Source organism: Oryzias melastigma, linkage group LG2 (genome assembly GCF_002922805.2).
Source record: "Oryzias melastigma strain HK-1 linkage group LG2, ASM292280v2, whole genome shotgun sequence".
NCBI lineage: Eukaryota > Metazoa > Chordata > Actinopteri > Beloniformes > Adrianichthyidae > Oryzias > Oryzias melastigma.
In genome coordinates, this window is record NC_050513.1 from 16,736,605 (window position 1) to 16,754,800 (window position 18,196).

Consider the following 18,196-nt stretch of genomic DNA (forward strand, 5'->3'; position numbering starts at 1 on the left):
ATTTAGATTAGCTTTTGATACTTTTTCTAATTTTAGTCATTTTTTTATTGTGAATGTTTGAATTTTTTTTATTAGGTCTAAAACTCAAAAGTTATTTTTTTTTAAAACTGAAAATGTACATTAAAAAATGGCTAAAATTAGCATTGAAAGCTAATCTAAACTGCTGTTCCAGATAGTTTTTAGTTAGTTTTATTATTCTAAAGGTAATTAGAGTCCTGAGGTCCAATACCCTAAAAGCTTTTAAAGAAAAACGCAAACAATGTAGACTAATAATTGACTAAAATTAGAAAAGGCATTGAAAGTTAACCTAAACTGCTGTTCCTGATAGTTATTGGTTAGTCCCACTATTCTAAAGTGATTTGGACTGATTAGGTATAAAAACTTAAAAGTTATTTAAAAAAAAAACAAAAACAATAAAATGTACACTAAAAGTTCACTAAAATTTGAAAAAGCATCAAAGGCTAATCTAAACTGCTGTTCCAGATACTGTAGTTCTTATTCAGTTTTACTATTCTAAAGTTATTTGGACAGATTAGGATAATTAACCTCAAAGCTTTTGAAGAAAAATTGCAACATTTACACCCCCCCCCAAAAAAATGACTAAAATGATAAAAAATAAAATTCGGTTTTGTTATTATAAGTGGAATTGATTTGATTTGGTCCAATAATTTAAAAACTATTGAAGAACTATACTGTCATTTGTTGACGGTCCCTAAATATGAACAGAGCAAATGTCTGTTGAAAATCCAACCTAAAACTAACTTCACCGCAGTAAAAAAAATAAATAAAAAGTACTAAAGTCCAAAATACTCTTAAAGTTCCCCTACAACATTTTTTTTTATTTTCTTTAAATGTTCCCAGTGGGGTTTTAACTAGGACTGTAAAGTCTTAAACAAAAATTCCACATCCTAAATGTCTTAAAAAGCTATTATTCTTGTTGATCTGAAGCCTTCTTTTCCAAAAATCCCTCTGTGTGGGCGTGGCTTATGGTGCTGGGCTACGTAACCCCGCCCATTATCCCCCCAGACATGCTAGCGAGACACAGACTTTGATAAGCCCATGAAAAAATGAAAACAAAATAAAACATGATCATTTAGGCTGCCTTGCAGCAGCACTAGCTGGAGCTCATAACTGATTTCATGCTAGCACATGCTGATTGTTGAATTCACTAAACAAGAAATCTAGTGAAATGCCAGAATACAGAAAGGGTCTAATCGCGTGTCAGTTTCTAAATGTGTGCAGCAGTGCTGACGTTTTTAGATGCAGGAGAAGGGTTACGTTCAGGAGAACGGTTCCGGTGTCCGGTTAAACCACCCGGTGGATCCTGAGCGGAGCTGCTGTTCCAGCGCCCCTCCGTTATAGCCGCGACCGGCAATTGTACATGGATTTGTGGATTCTGGTGAAAAACGAGCATAAATACAAACCCAAATTTGAACTAATGTTGCTTATGGGTTAATTAGTGCTTATCTAGCAGCACATCACTAACAGAAAGTAAATAACCAAAAAAAACAGCTCAAAGAAAAAAAAGCTTCACCATAAACTCACTTACTTTAAAGACCAAAACCTCAAAGAAAAAAACGATTCATTTTCTCAACTAGTGCAGCGGCTCACAAACTAGGGCAGTTGAGCAGAAATGGAACGCCAGCAGCAGATGATGTAATCACTCCCTTAATGAGCACGTTTCTGAATCTTTAACGTCTGATAACCAGAAACTACATTCTAAGGAAACTTTTAAACAACATTATTTACACCGCATCGGTGCAACCATTAATTTTTTCTTTTTTAAGGCCCAGTATTAAAAAAATCCAGTTGCACGCCAGATTGACATAGAATTTTGGAATTGTAGATTCAGACACCATGACAAAATGGTTTTCCCTGTCCAAACTCCCTACATTTTCCTCCAAGTCCTTCACTCCTTTCCTTCCTTTTTCTGCTGAAGAACATACATTCCTCCTCTCATTTTTACTCTCCTTCCTCCAATAGTAGTCACATTTACCCCATAACTCTGGAGGACAACACGAGTTTTGGTTAGATTAAACCCAGGCATTAACTGATCTCTTTTTTTCTTTTTTTGGAGGTTAAGCAGATTGAGGTCCAAAAGACAAACGTTTAACTTTAAGTGATATGTTCCTTAAAATTGTTTTTTCCAGTAAAAGTTTTCAAATCAGATTTTCAAGACTGAAGTGATTGTGAGTCTTATTTGCAACACAATAACACAAAGTTATTTGAACTCAAAAATATACTTTTTCTTATATTTTTTGTTTACGCAGATCTCTCCCAGTGTTCTACGATGAATCAGGAACAGGCAGAACTAGAACCTGCTCAGATTAAGGAGGAGCAGGATGGACCAGAAGGTTATCAGATTGAAATGGAGCAATATGAACCGAAAGATCCTCTTATTAAAGAGGAGCAGGTGGAACCAGAACCTCCTCAGATTAAAGAGGAGCAAGATGGACCATATGATCTCCATGTTAAGGAGGAGCAGGATGGATCCGAACCACCTTTCATTAAAGAGGAGCAGGATGAACTTGATGATCCACAGATTGATGAGGATCCGGATGAACTAGAAGTTCTGGAGATTAAGGAGGAAAACGAGGAGCTCTGCATCAGTCAGGATGAAGAGCAGTTTGAGACTGATGCCTTGATGGATACTCTTAGCTGTGAGGAATATGAGCTCAGCGAAGAAGATCTGAATAGTCACCAGGGCTTTAGTGATAGTCAGGATGAAGAAGGAAGCCAACATGAAGAATCAACATCAACTACAGATGAAGAGACAAACCCACAGAACAGAGATCAGAGGAAGAGAAGAGACAGAAGTCATGACCAAAGTATAGCCATGTCAGAAAATCAGTGTTACTCTGATGCTGGAAAACAGCCCAAACAAACCCCAAAAGATAAGAAACTCTCCTGTGGAAGATCTGGACAAACTTCTAGTCGTTCTCGTAATGAATCTGTCAACCTGAGTGGTAACTCTGGAGACAAACCTTTTACCTGTGAAGAATGTTGCAAAAGTTTTAGACGACTGTGTCACCTTCAAGCCCACAGGAGAATCCACACAGGAGAGAGGCCTTTTTTCTGCAAAGAATGTTTCAAGTGTTTTCGAGAATCATCTACTCTCAGAAGACACATGAGGACCCACACAGGAGAGAGGCCTTTCTTTTGTCTACAGTGTCATCAAAGTTTCAGTCAAATATCTATCCTTAGAACCCACGTGAGAACTCACACGGGTGAGAAGCCTTTTCCGTGTAAAGAATGTGATAAAAGTTTTAATGAGAAATCCAGTCTGAGAAAGCACATGACCACCCACACAGGAGAGAAGCCCTTTGCGTGTCAAAACTGTGACCAGAGGTTTTCTCGAAAGTCTGTTCTCAGGACCCACATGAGGATACACACCGGTGAGAAGCCTTTCGCATGTACCGAGTGTCACAAACTTTTTAGAGAAAGATCTTACCTTAGGAAGCACATGACAACCCACACCGGAGAGAGGCCTTTTGCCTGTCAAGACTGTGACCAGAGGTTTTCTCGAAAGTCTGTTCTCAGGACACACATGATGATACACACAGGAGAGAAGCCTTTCGCATGTAAGGAGTGTCACAAACATTTTAGGGAAAAATCTTCCCTCAGGAAGCACATGATGACCCACAGCAGATAACTTATGCAGTGTCCGCTGCTGGGTTGTAGTGGGGCGGGGCTTCCCGACACTTCAATGGTGGGTGGAGATAGTTGGTTTGTGGTAAATCTCTGCTAATATAGTATTCTAATATGACCTGGAATTCTGAAGGAACTTGATTTGTCTCCAAGTTTACTTCAATATTCAGAACTGAGATTTAGGTTCTCTACCTGAACTCTGCAGGACTGAATTAATAAATAAACATATTATATTCTGCTACATTTGAAGTCAAATGTTCCCAAGTTATATTTTATGAAGAACTACTTCATAATTCGAAATTCGGTTAACTCTTCTATACACTTTTTAAAATATGACAAAAAGAAAAATCTATTTTTCTTTTTTCCAGTTTATGTCATGAACTAATGTGCTTGTTTCTGATGCTAAAAAGATTGGTATGTGTGTTAAAGTCAGTTTATACTTCACAGCAATTTGCCATTGCATCAATTGTATCTCCAACCACGTGGTCTAGTTCATACTAATATTGGCTGGTTTTGCTTGCAACTGTCTGTGAAAACTGCAATGAAATTTTAAAGAACTCTGGCTGGAAATCAAGAGTCTGATCTTAGAGTCACAATAAGCAAAGATCTCTGCTATTGTTGGAATGAGTCTGAACTTCCAAAAAACATGGACCTTCTTCCATATGAGATCTGTTTGATTTTCAAGACGGAGCTTTCCTTGGATCCGCAGTAAAGACTTTGAAGAAGAGGAAACATCAGCAGACTTTTGTGGAAATATTAAGATTGTTCTGGAGGAATTTGACATCAGAAATGAAGACGATGGAAACAAACATTCAAGCATTAGATCTTCTGTTACAGTAAACGGACTAAAGCTCAGAAAAAGAAAACAACCTTCAGCATGAAAATTTTCAGAATGCAGCAGGAGAACATCAGCCACATATCTGGAGTTTATTATCAATACAACTTTGTCATATTGATCGGAACACAACTAAAACGCAGACTCTGACCTCAGAGTATGCAGCCCGGTCGTCTCCAGAAAACCCCACAGTTGAAGAAATCCTAAATCCTTCAACTTTTTCCAGCTCAGTCAGTTTTGTCAGATTGGACTTCAGTGCTGATCCCATAGCTTCACATCTGATCTCTGACAATCTGCTGTAAATCAACCTGAAAACAGATAGAAAAGAGTGTTCAGGAGCAGTGATGAAGTTCCAGGAAATTGGCTAATTCGTTTAGGTGGAACCTGTCATGACGAGACATTTTAAATTTTGGTTTAAAAAGGATCATAACCTGTAAATACAAAGGTATTACACCTTTTGAGGACATCTTTTTAAAATTTTCTTTCATTTGGACCCACTTACAATTAAAATGAAACATACTTTAATTACTTTAAAGTTTCAATCCAAGTATACTTTGTCTACTATAAAATTGTTTCTAGTGGTCTTTTAATTATGATTATGCAGTTTTTAGCAAAAATCAAAAAGCCTGTGTTAATTTATAAGATAATATTTTCTGCAGAGCAGCGGGAGCTCATTAGAAATTCACCTCTGGGTTGTGGGCTGGACTGTTGGCGCAGAAGTTGAAATCCTACCATGCCTTTAATTACACTCCCTCGCTAGTTTTACAGTTCTTTGCAGCCCCAAGCTAACATTAGCATAGCAAAAAAGGCAAACAATATCAGAACTATCCAGACGTACAGAATTGAGCAAGATGGCAGCCCAGAAAGGAAAATGAAGACGTTAATGGATCCATGTGTCTTCAAGTGGAGGATTTGAGTTGAAGTGAAGCAGGGAGACTTGGTCCTGCCCATGGAGTTGCTGCGTCCTAAACCCGAGCTTTTTCAAACTGCAGGTTTGAAAAGCAGTCTTAATCTCAAATTCTTCTATCAAAAGAAACATGCTACAAGAACCAGTACACAACTGCAAAAATACTTTATTTTATTTTTAGAGTGGGCTTTAATCTGAAGTTCTGTAACCTGTTAAACACTGGCCCACTCCTTGGACTCTTTCTTCTCTTACCAGAGAAGTTGTCTTAGCAATAGATTTTGCGCACTACTATGCTCCTCTGAGAGATTCATAAAGTCCAGTGGTCCCAATGCAGTTTGATTCTTCAGTGCTACTGGGAGAGGAGGAGGTTAGTGGAGAGCACACTGAATCGTCCAACTTATCCTGTTTTTTTTTGTTGTTTTTTTGTGATGTCTTAATTCTTTTTTAAACACTAATTATTCTTGTCTGTCTTATTTGGGGTATTTTTGGTGTTCTTCACCAATGTGTTATGTGTTTTTAAAAGGTGATCTTTTAATGTTTTTTTTTTTTTTTAATCTAGTGTGTGATTCTGATGTAATATAAAAATACACAGTCGTGCAATTTCCCTCGGGATCAATAAAGTATATATTAAATTCAACTAATTTTGTTTTTATTTAAACATTTGATTAAAATTTTGGGTGAACAAACTTCCATAGGAAAATCTCGCACTTGAATGGATCATACACATACTACAGTGTGCAAAGAAAGTTTAACCCTCCTGCAGATATTTTAGAGAGGATGAAGGTTCAACAAAACAAAATTGCTGATTTGTGAACATTTGTAAAAGTGATTTAAGAATTTTCTGACGACAAAAGCTGAACTAGACCAAACCCTGTTCAGACACTTTAGGTCAGAAAATAGTTTTAAAGAAAAATTACATGATGAGTCAAAACTTAAATTAAAAAAAAGGATGCCAACTTCAACCTTGTAGAGGCCGACATTAAATCAGTTTGTGGCTCAGATATGAGTTTTGTAATGCTGATTTACAAGATGATTTGGCAGTAACAAGAAAATAATTTTTAAAACATTCAAAAGCAGTCACAGGCCAGGGTTAGAAAAAGTTCAGAGGTGGGCTCAATACCGCTCTGGGTAAGCTGACGGACTGGCAGGATGAAGGGGTAGGGACCAATCTTAAATACTGGAGGGTTGATGAGGTTCAAGTGTGTCAGAATNNNNCCCCCCCCCCCCCAATCATACTGAGCACACGTGGAGACAAAACAGCAGCAGTGGCAATGAGAGCAAGACAAGAGGATAGGTACTGAAAAACCATGACTACACCACCACCATCTACGGACGCCTCCTGGTGACTCACCTGGCTTCTCGAGGTGAACCCAATGGGTCTCAAGCAGCATCCAGAATGTTAGCATGAGGCACTCAATACCATAGTCCTCCCAGTCAATAAAGTAATGGAGACCCCACATCCAGGATACACAGTGAAGGCAGGAAAATTGTCAATTAGTCGGCCTGGTGGAAGGACCCCTGACAGCGCCTCCAGCACACAACTCTTCCTCAAGAGCGTCATTTGCTCTTTGCTAGAGGAGCTGTCATGTTTATGTTTATGTTTTTATGTTGTTTGTGATACTGCTGAACTCAACCAGAAAAAAAAAACTTTTGCAATGACAAACAGCATTTCTTTCTAAATCTTTGAATTTCTAAGATTTTGTTCATTCTGATCTCCTGTTCAAAATAAAAGGCATGGATGATAGTCATCTAATACATATCATTTTCATATACCCAGTAAAAAGACATATATAAATATATATAGCAGCAAACATAATATAATGTGAGATTGATTTGTCTATCGAATACATAAAAGCCATTTTGAATATGTAATTAGCTTTAAGCTTGATTAATTTCAAGTTGTGGGTGCAGAAATTTTATTTTTTATTGTAAGTTTATGATATTCTAGATAACATTTAAATATACAATTGCAAATACACACAGTTATGTGCAAAATGTATTTTATGAGCTACAATCAGTTATTCCATGCACATAAATCCAAAGTTCCACACAAGCCGGTAGGCACAAGTTATAAATCGAAGGTCAAGCACACACAAATCCAGTGAGTCTATTTTCTCTCAATAGAATAAAACAATCAGAAAATTTATTTGATAAAACTGTAAAGGAATTACCTTATGTTCACTAAAAACTATCATAGAAAAAAAGTAAACCACCTCCAAACTTCATTGCCAGTTCTTTAAAAAGTTGTTTTTGCAATCTTGCAGTGAATATGTAAAAACATCACACCTAGATTTCTTTACTTGAAATAAGATAAATTGTAACAAATAGGTTCAACAACTAAAACAGTTTAATATATATATATATATATATATATATATATATATATATATATATGTGTGTGTGTGTGTGTGTGTGTGTGTGTCCTTCATTATGGCAAAAACACAACACAATATTAAAAATAACCCCAATTTCCCCCCCCCCTTTTTTTTTTTGTCCTAAAAAAGGTAAATCTATACATAAAATCAATGTCAGACTGCTCTAACATGGTTCTCAAAATAAATTAGAATTGTCTATTTTTAAATGTATTTATATTGTTAACTCCCTGGCTGTTTATTTTTGTAATTGTGCTTTCTAATGTATATGTTACTACATTTGTTTTCCTGTTGTATTCTAGCACTGTGTTCAATGGGTAAAAAAAAAGCATAAAAAAGAACAAAGGTCACTTCTTAAAAGTGATCTGTCGTAAACTTTGTTTTGGTGACGTCATATCCGTTCCCTGCTCACGCAAAATAGTAGCCTTTTTTTTCTTTGACTTATTCTAAACTGTGGTTTTCTAGAAATGAGCATGGACATTTTTTCGTGTGTTTTTGTTGTTTTTTCCTCTTTTAAATATAGCCGAAACCATCATTTAAAAAAATGTGTAACTAAAGTTCGTGAACATCACCCGGAAGTAAACAGTCAGGCAGCGTTAGCATTAGCTAACGGTGATTGTGAGCTTGTCTTTTAGGTGGTTTATTGGGGGTTACCTGATGAAAAAGAACGTTACGTGGTTCATGTTGAAACTATAAGTTTTATAAATGTGCATCTGATGCGTCAACTCGACGTTAAATCCAAAAATAACGGAGCTGTGATTGTGAGACCAGCAGGTGATCGGAGCTGCAGCGAAGAGCATCTGCAGGAACCATGTCTGCACTTTAGCATGATGTGAGAGTCTGTCAGAGAGGAACTTTCTGCTGCTGCTGAAGAAATCTGCAGACTCTGTGAAGGAACCATCGTCCAGTACGAGCAGGAGCTCTGTCGTCAGCGCAGACTGCTGGATATCTGCTGGAAACCACAGCTTCAGCTCCAGGATATAGGTATGTTCACTTCAGTCTCGGTTCTTCTTTTACAGTTGGAGTTAGACAGACTTGGGTTTTAAAGATTTTTTTCCCCAACAGTAAAAGTTCTGTTTTCAGATTCACTGATTTTATTTTCTTCGCTCAATCTCGTTGTTAGATTGTTTCTGGGGCCCCTCCTCATCCAATCAGACACACTTCACACAGGTGGGCGGGGTTTCTGCAGTGTTTTGATTCGGAGTGACAGTTTCGCGACTTAGACCTTCTCTGGGACCATAAGCATTTTTCTGGCGGTAATTTGTGGTTCTTAGTTGTATTTTTCTTTTAATATTTGATTAATAGAAAAGGCAGCTTAATAACACACAGGAGAATCAAGTATGGAGGCAATCAACGCAAATAACGGCAAAAAATAAAAAATAAATCCATAACAAAAACATGAAACCACATAGCTACGTGAAATGACCAGTTAGAAGTGTGAAAGTCCCTTTCCAATAAAAATCTTGTGTTTTTAATATGTTCTTGTAGCTTTTTTTCTTGTGATTGAGGGCATATATATAAATACCCCAGAAGCAAATTTCTATTGAGCTCCTGCAAAAAATATGTCTTAAAAAATAACACAGGGTTTTTGATTTTGGCTAAAAATAGCTGAATCATAATTTAAAGATCACTGGGAACAATTATACAATAGATGAATATATAGTTGGAGTGGGACTTAAAAGCTTATTGAAAATAAAGCACTTTAATGAGAAGGTACAATCACTACAAAAGAATATTTGTTTGATATGTGTATACACCATAATTTAGTGGAGCTCATGTTATTGCATTATCACGTTTAGTTATTTAGCAGGTTGATGTAGGGTCAAAACTTATTTTCCTTTATTCATCCAGTTTTGAAACATTAAGTTGAACAGAGTAAATTCTAGAAATGATAGCCAAGTAGTCTTGTAAATAAAAATAAGTTTACCAGGCCAAACATATTTCTTCTAATACTTCATTATTGTTCAATGAAATATCTTAATGACTCAATCAGACTTTTGTTACTTTTAAGTTTTTTTTCTTCAAGTTACTCCCTTATTGATTCCCAATCACAGACATCGTTCTCTTCACTTAATGTTTTTATTCCGTCCATCCAGTCTTGTTTTCTGTCACAAATGAGTTGCTTCTGTTCGTCTTTCATAGGGTTCTGGGACACACGGATTCCTGACTTTCCTTTTTCTGCTGAAGAACACGCCTTCTTCCTCTCATTCCTTCACCATTTACCCCCATAACCCTGAAGGTCAACCGCACCAGCGATGGTTGGAGTAAACTCAAACTTTAATCAATCTGGCATGGCAGTTGTGTTTGCAATGTGGAAATTTGATTTGGCTCTAGCTTGAATATACATTGCTTCACATAATATATGAAAAGCAGATGTTGGTGATCGCCTCCTTCTAATCAATGTTCCATTTATTGCAATGTCATTTGAGCTTTTATAAACAAATAGTAGCTGAGTTTTGAACTAGCTGCAGCCGATTGATGATATTTTTCTTAACCCTTGAAAGAAGAGAATTACAAACATCTTTTCTAAATGATACCATGTATTAATATTTCAGCACTGCTCTGGAGAGAAGTCATGCTGCAGTCTGGGTGGGATTATTGCTTGGAAGATGTGTAACACATACACATTTTAGAGATGACTTTTTCCCTTTAAATCATGCACCATTTTTAATTAGCATTTTACTACTCACAAGTTCTCTCTTAAAAGTTATATTATAAATTATCATCCGTAAGGGAAAATTCTTGACAGATGATGCAAAAGTAAGTGCAAGTCTGCTGCTTTGGGACTTAAAAGTGTACTTGATCACCTTTCCTCACTTCCCCAGCACGTTGGCTTCTGTGCACGCAGGTCTTTGTGTTTGGTTTTTCTTGGTTAGAGGTTTTGAATAAACCAACTTTTAATTTTCTATTCCTTAAAAAAACAAAAACAAAAAAAAAAAACGCCTATTTAGTACGTTTTAAGGCCAAAGTTGTTTTATCTACACAATAACACAAAGTTCTTTGAATACATAAATATACTTTTCTTGTGCTTTGTGTTCATGCAGGTATCTCCCAGCATTCTAGGATGAACCAAGAAAGGATCTGCAAAGAGGAACAAGCAGAAATAGAACTTCCCCAGATTAAGGAGGAAATAGAAGAACCAGAAGATCCACATGTTAAGGAGATGTATGAATTAGAAGATCCACGGATAAAGGATGAAATTGATGAATTAGAAGATCCACAGATTAAGGAGGAAATGGATGAATTTGAATCTTCTGAGATTAAGGAGGAGTGGGAGGAACCAGAGTCTGAACAGATTAAAGAGGAACAAGAGGAGCTCTGCATCAGTCAGCATGCAGAGCAGTTTGAGATTGATATCTTGATGGACACTCCAACTTCTGAGGATCATGACCTCAGTGAAGAAGATCTGAATAGCAAGCAGAGCTTTAGTGATAGTCAGGATGAAGAGGGAAGCCAGCATGAAGAATCAACTACAGATGAGGAGACGGACCCAGAGAATATAGATCAGAGGAAGACAAGAGACAGAAGTCATGTCAAAAATGTGGACGGCTCTCTTATGTCAGAAAGTCTGTGTGACTCTGCTGTTAAAAAAGCAAAACAAACCCAAAAAGAAAAGAAACTTTCTCGTGAAAGTTCTAATTGTTCTCGTAAGGCATCTGTCAACGTGAGAAGTAACTCTGGAGACAAACCCTTCACTTGTGAGGACTGTCATAAAAGTTTTAGACGACTGTGTCACCTTAAAACTCACAGGAGAATCCACACAGGAGAGAGGCCTTTTTTCTGCAAAGAATGTTTCAAGTGTTTTCGAGAATCATCTAGTTTGAAAAGACACATGATGACGCACACAGGAGAGAAGCCTTTTTTTTGTCTTCAGTGTCATCAAAGATTCAGTCAAATATCTAACCTGAGAACCCACGTGAGAACTCACACGGGTGAGAAGCCTTTTCCGTGTAAAGAATGTGATAAAAGTTTTGGTGAGAAATCCAGCCTGAAAAAACACATGACGATCCACACAGGAGAGAGGCCCTTTGTGTGTCAACACTGTGACCACAGGTTTTCTCGAATATCTGTCTTTAGGGCACACATGAGGATTCACACAGGAGAAAAGCCTTTCGCGTGTAAGGAGTGTAACAAACCTTTTAGGGAAAGATCTTACCTCAGGAAACACATGATGACCCATAGCAGCTGACTCCTTCAGTGACGGCTCTAGAGTTAGAGAGGGACGGGGCTTGATGGCACTTCAATGATTGGTGAAGGTCGTCAGTTTGTGGAAAACCAACCAAAATCCCCCCATGTTGCTTAGTGGAGATAAAAAGTGTTTTTTAAATGATGATCTAAAAGTTTGTTTTAATCTTTAATACAAGTTTTTTTCTCCACTTCTGAATGCCTCTGTGTTAGGGTAAGGGTTAACCCGGGCTCACACTGAAACCATTCCGGTTCCAGTGTGGACACTAGAGTGGTCTAGGTACAGCAGATGACTTGCATTGACTATGGTATGGCTGCACCCACAGGCTCTGCTGCCGACCACTCCAATTATTCTGTCATTTTTCTGTGCATTTTTAAAAATATTTTTCTCTTTTTCATTAATAAATATGCTTGGATCTGATGCTGAAAAGACTGGTATGTGCGCTACCATGCTGAATGGAAGGAAGACCTTTTACTTCATAAAAGTTTTTATGTGATTAATGTAAGTTTTGTCTACATTAAGGACAACTGCATGAACTGATTCCATTGCAGTAGCTGTTCTTGTCTTTGGAACCGCTCATGCAAGAGCTAAAGATTAAATTTTAAAAACTTTTTGTTTTTTAAATCTGGGTTTGATCAGCTCTGACTGTGAAAATGATTTAAAATCTCGTTTTCAAATAAACATTTTGAGCAGATGTCACTCTTCGCCTTTCATTTTAGTTCATGTTTTTCCCCACAATAAAAGCACAACATCCTCTGTATAAGAGCAAAGATGAAGATTTGAGACTCTCAACAGTAAAATGCTGTAAAAAAGCTAGTTTTTCTCAGTTGGATCAGGAAATTTCTGAACTCCTGCCACAAGGACAGACCCAGCTTTCCACACAAAAGAGAGACGACGTTGTCATTTTTAGTTTTTCTAATTTGACAAACTAAAATCTTTTACTGGTTTGAATCATTAGAAGAAAAAACATCAACCTTAAACTGGGCAAGTATTGAGAGGAGAACACACATGCATGTATCAAAGCCATGTTTACTCAGAAAAGACATTTTGAAGAAGATCCGCTGTTCAAAGTGTGGAATATTACATGTTTGGAAACAAAGCGAATTGAAAACATTGATGAAATTATTTAACATTAAAGGCGGCAGATGTCACTGAATAGACAGTGGATCTAGCCGCTACCTCTCGGCTTTCGGCTCAGGCTCCTCCCCTTCTGGAGTGAGTGACGTCCCAATGACCAGATACCATGACAGAGGTTTGCCCACCCTTGATTGATCCTCAATCCCAATCCACGCTCCCCCCAAAAGAGGGGGATCCATGTCAATCCTTTGAGCTTGACCTCACCGGGGAGAGCCCCACCCACCAGGTGCTCACCTGTATACCCCAACCCATGGCCTGGCTCCAGGGTGGGGTCTTGACGACATTAATCTGGGGGATGTAATCAAGTCTTGCTGTCGCTGACTCATAGGGAGTTTCTGATGGTTTCACAGAGAATCAGCCAATGAACTGTGATCTGTGAGACAGCAAAGATGCAGCAGGCTGTTTATAAAGGAAATCAATTGCTCCCAAGAAATGTGTGTTTGTTTTTATTCTTATTTTTTACGTGAGAGACTCTTTTTCTTTGTAGGAAATGAGATCTGCCTTGATGTTTCAAACAGTCCGCTCAAATGTTCCTCTTTCACCAGCAGCTGTCTTAGTTCCTGATCTTACTCACCTGTGATCAAACATGTTATGATGAATCATCTAGCTTGGTCAGCATACTTTTCAAATTTTCAACAATCCTCTTTATTTATTCTTAACATGGATTTTCTCTGTCTCCCTCCACAATCCCTGTAGATCTTCAATCCCAAACTTTATTTGAATGTCATTTATTTACTTAAAATAAATACTTGAATCAGCTTGAAGTTTGAAATGGCCAATTTGTAATGAAATGCTGCCATCTAGTGACAGATAAGCAGAAATGAATTAATCCACTGATGATCCAGATCATGTTTTTTTCCAACTTAGATAAAAAGAAACAGATGATTTCCAGAAATGAAGAAAAGATAAACATCATGATGCGATCATGAACCGAGCTCTTCTTCAGAAAATCCTCTGAAACATGGAAACTGTTGCTGCAACGCGGGAAGACTTCATTATTTTGTTAGAGATCTGATGGATGAGAACTTGACTTCTGCGGGCTGAAACAGTGACTGCTGATAGACCATGTGGCCTTATGATTGAGGGTTCAAGTCCCTTAATAGTTGAAGCCAGATGGAAATCCAGAACTAATGTTTGGCTTTCACAAAGATGTGTCTTTCTTACAGCAAAACTATGTTCTCACTATAAATTTGTTGATGATGGAACACACTGTAGAACAGTCTATGGCTGTAATATCAACTTCAGCTTTTCTCCACACATCCATCCTTGTTTCCCTCCATCTCCATATGAGAGATTTCTCTACACCACAAAAAAAAAAAAAGCTTAATGCCACAAAAACAGTGTTTCCATGACTCCAGTACCTTAGGATTACTGTGAAGAATGAAACCTGTTTAAAAAGACGAAAACAGAAACAAGTTTCTAAACGCTGCAAGTGCAGTTACAGAAACACACAGAAAGTCTCTCACTGTAGTTATAAAAATGCCATTTTTTGGTTGAATGAAATCATTTTTTATTAAAAGACAAAACAAGAAGACAAATACTCATCAATAAAAGATTGGATATAAATGTGTACAAAAGTAAAGTAGTAACAATAAAATGAGCAGCAGGTCTTTTTTTTTTGTTCATTAAAATATATTTTCTAAACATGCATTTATTCCTTTGTTTGACACGGTCATTGCACATTTAAAAGGATTCCTGCAATAAACCAGTTAGCTTGAGTTATTTTTCATCCGCCGTCCCTGGACTGATGGTAAAAATGTCTCCCTATAAAAACCAAAATGTAATACAAGCATAAGGAGAGAAAGAAGAAAGAACAGTAAAAACATAACTTTTTTAAAAAGTTAAATGAGCAGACACAGTCAAATAAATGTAAAAAAATAAAAAAAAGGTGCAGACGCAATAAAATAAATCATAACAATGGAAATGTAAAATGGGCTGTAGAGTAGTCAATGACTTGCAAAAATGTACATTGAATCCATTTGAAAACATTAAACAAAACATTAAAGAAAACAAGGCACATGCAGGCATATAAAATACCAGAGTAAATTCTGGGTATTAAAAGAATTATATATGCTAACATGTCTGATGTGTCACCAGCCAGTTCTTCCAGAGTTCCATTCCTGTGCCGCTGTAACTGAGAATGTTTTTTGACCAAAGACACTTTCCGCAGAGGGACGATACAATCTCCTCGAGCTGACCCTCGTATGACTCAATTTGAATGGTTACAAACTGACTAAGTGGAGGACCAAGCGTCTTTCACTCATTCAGGACGGCAGTCCAAGTCCCTTTAGCTACTACTACTACCTCAGCTTCTAGAGTCCCATTCTAGAGTTCAGACTGCGGGCTCCCACGGCTAGCGTTAGGGCTTCAATGCGAGCGTCGCAGTGTTTACGTAACTTTAAAATTGCAAGTTCAAATCTGTTTCGATGGGTTCAAATTTTTGCCGGACGATGCAGCTGAACTGCAGAAAATAAGGATGGGGGATGATTGTACTTCCTATATAAATGGCGGGTTATTGTGTGAACCTACATGAGTTCAGAGTTTCAGTAAGTCTGCAGCAGAGCCTGTGGCTGCAGCCATCCCGTAACCATTAGGAGCTATCTGTCGTACCTAGACCGCTCCAGATTTGCACCGGAGCAGTTAACAATAGCCATGGGAGCCCAGGATTAGCCTTTTCTTCCTCAGCAGGAGGCATTTCAGTAGGGTTGTGGTGATCTTTGAAGTATTCCTCCCACAGCCAATCATCGTCCTCAGTCAGAGTCAATTTGTTGTATCTCCAGCTGTCATATTCTACAGCACACATTCTACGTTGTGAGTTCTCATGTGATCTCTGAGATGAGATTTTTGGTAATAGCTTCTTTCACACTGGTTGCAAGGAAAAGGTTTATGATCTGAGTGAGTCCACATGTGGATCCTGAGATTGGAACTTTGACGAAAACTTTTATTGCATACTCTACAAGGGAAGGGCTTCTCTCCTGTGTGAGTCCTCGTGTGGATGCTAAGGTGAGACCTGTGGCGAAAACATTTACCGCATAAATCGCACGAAAAGGGCTTTTCTCCTGTGTGGGTTCTTATGTGGATTTTCAGATTCCCATTATTTCCAAAGCTTTTGCCGCAATGTTTACAGGTAAAAGGCTTCTCTCCGGTGTGTATCCTCATGTGGGTTCTGAGAGAGGAGCTGTCTCTGTAATTTTTTTTGCACTCCTTACAGGAATATTTCTCGCCGTTGTGAGTCTTTAAGTGAATTATGAAATTGAATTTATTTTCAAAGCTTTCATTGCATTCTTTACATGAAAAGGGCTTCCCTTTGCTAAGCGTCTGTGGGACAGAAAGACTCTTAGAAACTGTGGAACTCTCCCCGGACTGTTTACAGGGAAGACTTGGCTTTATTTGGGTTTGTTTTAATTCATCAACTTGAGCAGGTGTTCTGGATTTGATCCCAACATCAGAGTCCTGCTGACTTTCTGACAGATCAGAGCGGTCCACGCTTTGGACATGATCTCTGTTCCTACTCTGATCATTACAGCTGTGCTGATTGTTTAGATCTGCTTCACTGCGTTCATTTTCCTTATAAGTAGGAATGTCGGAGGTCTCAGTCTCCCGCTTTAAATCAGGCTGCTCTTCATTCTGACTGATGGAGAGTTCTTCTCGTTCCTCCTTAATCTGTGGAGGTTCTGGTACCTTCTGCGCAACACAAGAGCTCCCCTCCTGGTTCCCAGTCTCTTCATCTCTATGGAGATAATGTTGAGGAAGGTCTGCAGACACACAAGCAAAAAACAGACAAAATCACATTATTAGTATTACACTTTCTGGGATGTCAAAATAAAATTACATTTCATGGGCGATAAATTAAACTAAAAAGCTTAAGAGATGTTTTTTCAGGCAGAGTTTGAAATGATTTTAAGAAACAGAAGGGGTGTGCCCAAATACAAGATATGTTACATTAGTATAATACGGAAATTCAGATAAAAGTACAGCTGGGGAAAAATGCAGCCCAGGATTAGCTAAAGTTAATTCTTCAAAAAAAAAAAAAAAAAAAAATTAACACAGTCATGATTCTGAGTTCATAACTACTTATTCTGATATTTTCTGAGAAATCTAGTTTTTATATTGTTCTTTACTTTCAATGAAAGAAAATAAATACATTCGAATGAAGCATCAAACTTTTATTGATTATTAGAATTTCAAAGCAATTTAATACTTTTAAAAATATTCCTAACCACATGCCATGATTTTGTAATAAGGTATGCACCTTTATTAGCAGAAATAATTGCACTAGAAGTGCATTATGGCCAAAGATGGCGCTAATACCTCAGTCTAGGACAGGGGTCCCCAACTGGCGGACTGCGGTCCGGACCCCGAGACCCTTTTATCCGGACCGCCAAGCATTTTTAATAAAAAGTACGATTTTTCATTCATCTTTACACGGCAATTTTTGAACAGGCGCGCGCGAGGACACCTACGTTCAGACTAGGGTCCTTCAACCGGCAAAAGCTCAGAGCGGTGAGCTAATGTTTACGTAGTTGGGACGTAAAGTTATCTGGAATGTGCGTGAACAATGGCTCTGTCTAAAATGAGAAAAGTGGACTGAAAATCGTGTCTTTTAAGATGAGTGGACCGAAGCTTTCGCTTTTATTTACCAGCAGTGAGTTCTACAGGCCGGTTTGTATTATAAACATGGAGTCAGCTGGTTTTGTTAAGAGCGCTGATATCAAGCGGCGCTACGAGACGAAACACAAAACTTGTGACACAAATAATTACCCGACAGAATGAGTGACGTGGTCACGGAAAACATACGAACTGAAAGTACAGTGCGAGCGAGCAACACACAGACGGTAACAGCTCAACAACGAGCTCACGAGTGATCACTACAAGAGGAATGGATTTGGGCAAACACTAAAGTCACTCCAAAATGATTAAAGTGTGTATGGAGGCAAAGACAGAAACAATATTAGACGGAAAAGAGTGACAGCAGCTTCAAGAAAAGCTCCAACAGATTCCCCTGTCGTCCACAAGAACCGAGCTGCATTCCAGAGATGTGCAGGGCTATGGAGCCAAATTGGTGTCAATATTAGTTGAAAACCAATTAAAACAAATTTATTTAAAAAAAA

General features: G+C 37.9%; 3 protein-coding genes across 5 annotated transcripts; 2 read left to right on the forward strand and 1 right to left on the reverse strand.

Moving 5' to 3' along the window:
* The first annotated feature begins 2,270 nt into the window (after window positions 1–2,270).
* LOC112156790 (gastrula zinc finger protein XlCGF57.1) lies at window positions 2,271–6,027 on the forward strand. The gene has a single exon (XM_024289155.2). It carries the CDS (start codon window positions 2,291–2,293, stop codon window positions 3,650–3,652), a length of 1,362 nt encoding a protein of 453 aa, XP_024144923.1. The 5' UTR covers window positions 2,271–2,290; the 3' UTR covers window positions 3,653–6,027.
* A 2,190-nt stretch (window positions 6,028–8,217) lies between these two features.
* On the forward strand, window positions 8,218–12,647 carry LOC112156804 (gastrula zinc finger protein XlCGF17.1). Of its 3 annotated transcripts, none has more exons than XM_024289176.2 (3): window positions 8,218–8,746; window positions 9,905–10,051; window positions 10,807–12,647. In XM_024289176.2, the coding sequence occupies exons 2-3, from the start codon at window positions 10,018–10,020 to the stop codon at window positions 11,949–11,951; spliced, it is 1,179 nt and encodes a 392-aa protein (XP_024144944.1). In that variant the 5' UTR covers window positions 8,218–8,746; window positions 9,905–10,017; the 3' UTR covers window positions 11,952–12,647. The 3 variants fall into 3 exon arrangements, with proteins under 3 accessions (XP_024144944.1, XP_024144946.1, XP_024144947.1); XM_024289178.2 differs by having other exon boundaries at window positions 9,905–10,020; XM_024289179.2 differs by lacking the exon at window positions 9,905–10,051.
* A 1,923-nt stretch (window positions 12,648–14,570) lies between these two features.
* LOC112156619 (oocyte zinc finger protein XlCOF19) lies at window positions 14,571–17,315 on the reverse strand. Its single transcript, XM_036214429.1, has 2 exons — window positions 17,306–17,315; window positions 14,571–16,840 (listed from the first exon to the last, which is right to left on the reverse strand). Exons 1-2 carry the CDS (start codon window positions 17,313–17,315, stop codon window positions 15,876–15,878), a joined length of 975 nt encoding a protein of 324 aa, XP_036070322.1. The 3' UTR covers window positions 14,571–15,875.
* Between the last annotated feature and the right edge of the window lie 881 nt (window positions 17,316–18,196).

What these genes read in the sequence shown, in the direction of transcription:
- LOC112156790 (XM_024289155.2), top strand. Translation starts at nt 2,291, where the DNA reads ATGAATCAGGAACAGGCAGAACTAGAACCTGCTCAGATTAAGGAGGAG.
- LOC112156804 (XM_024289176.2), top strand. Translation starts at nt 10,018, where the DNA reads ATGGTTGGAGTAAACTCAAACTTTAATCAATCTG. An exon ending in CTCAAACTTTAATCAATCTG is followed by an intron (nt 10,052 to 10,806) that starts GCATGGCAGTTG and finishes GTGTTCATGCAG; the next exon opens with GTATCTCCCAGCATTCTAGG.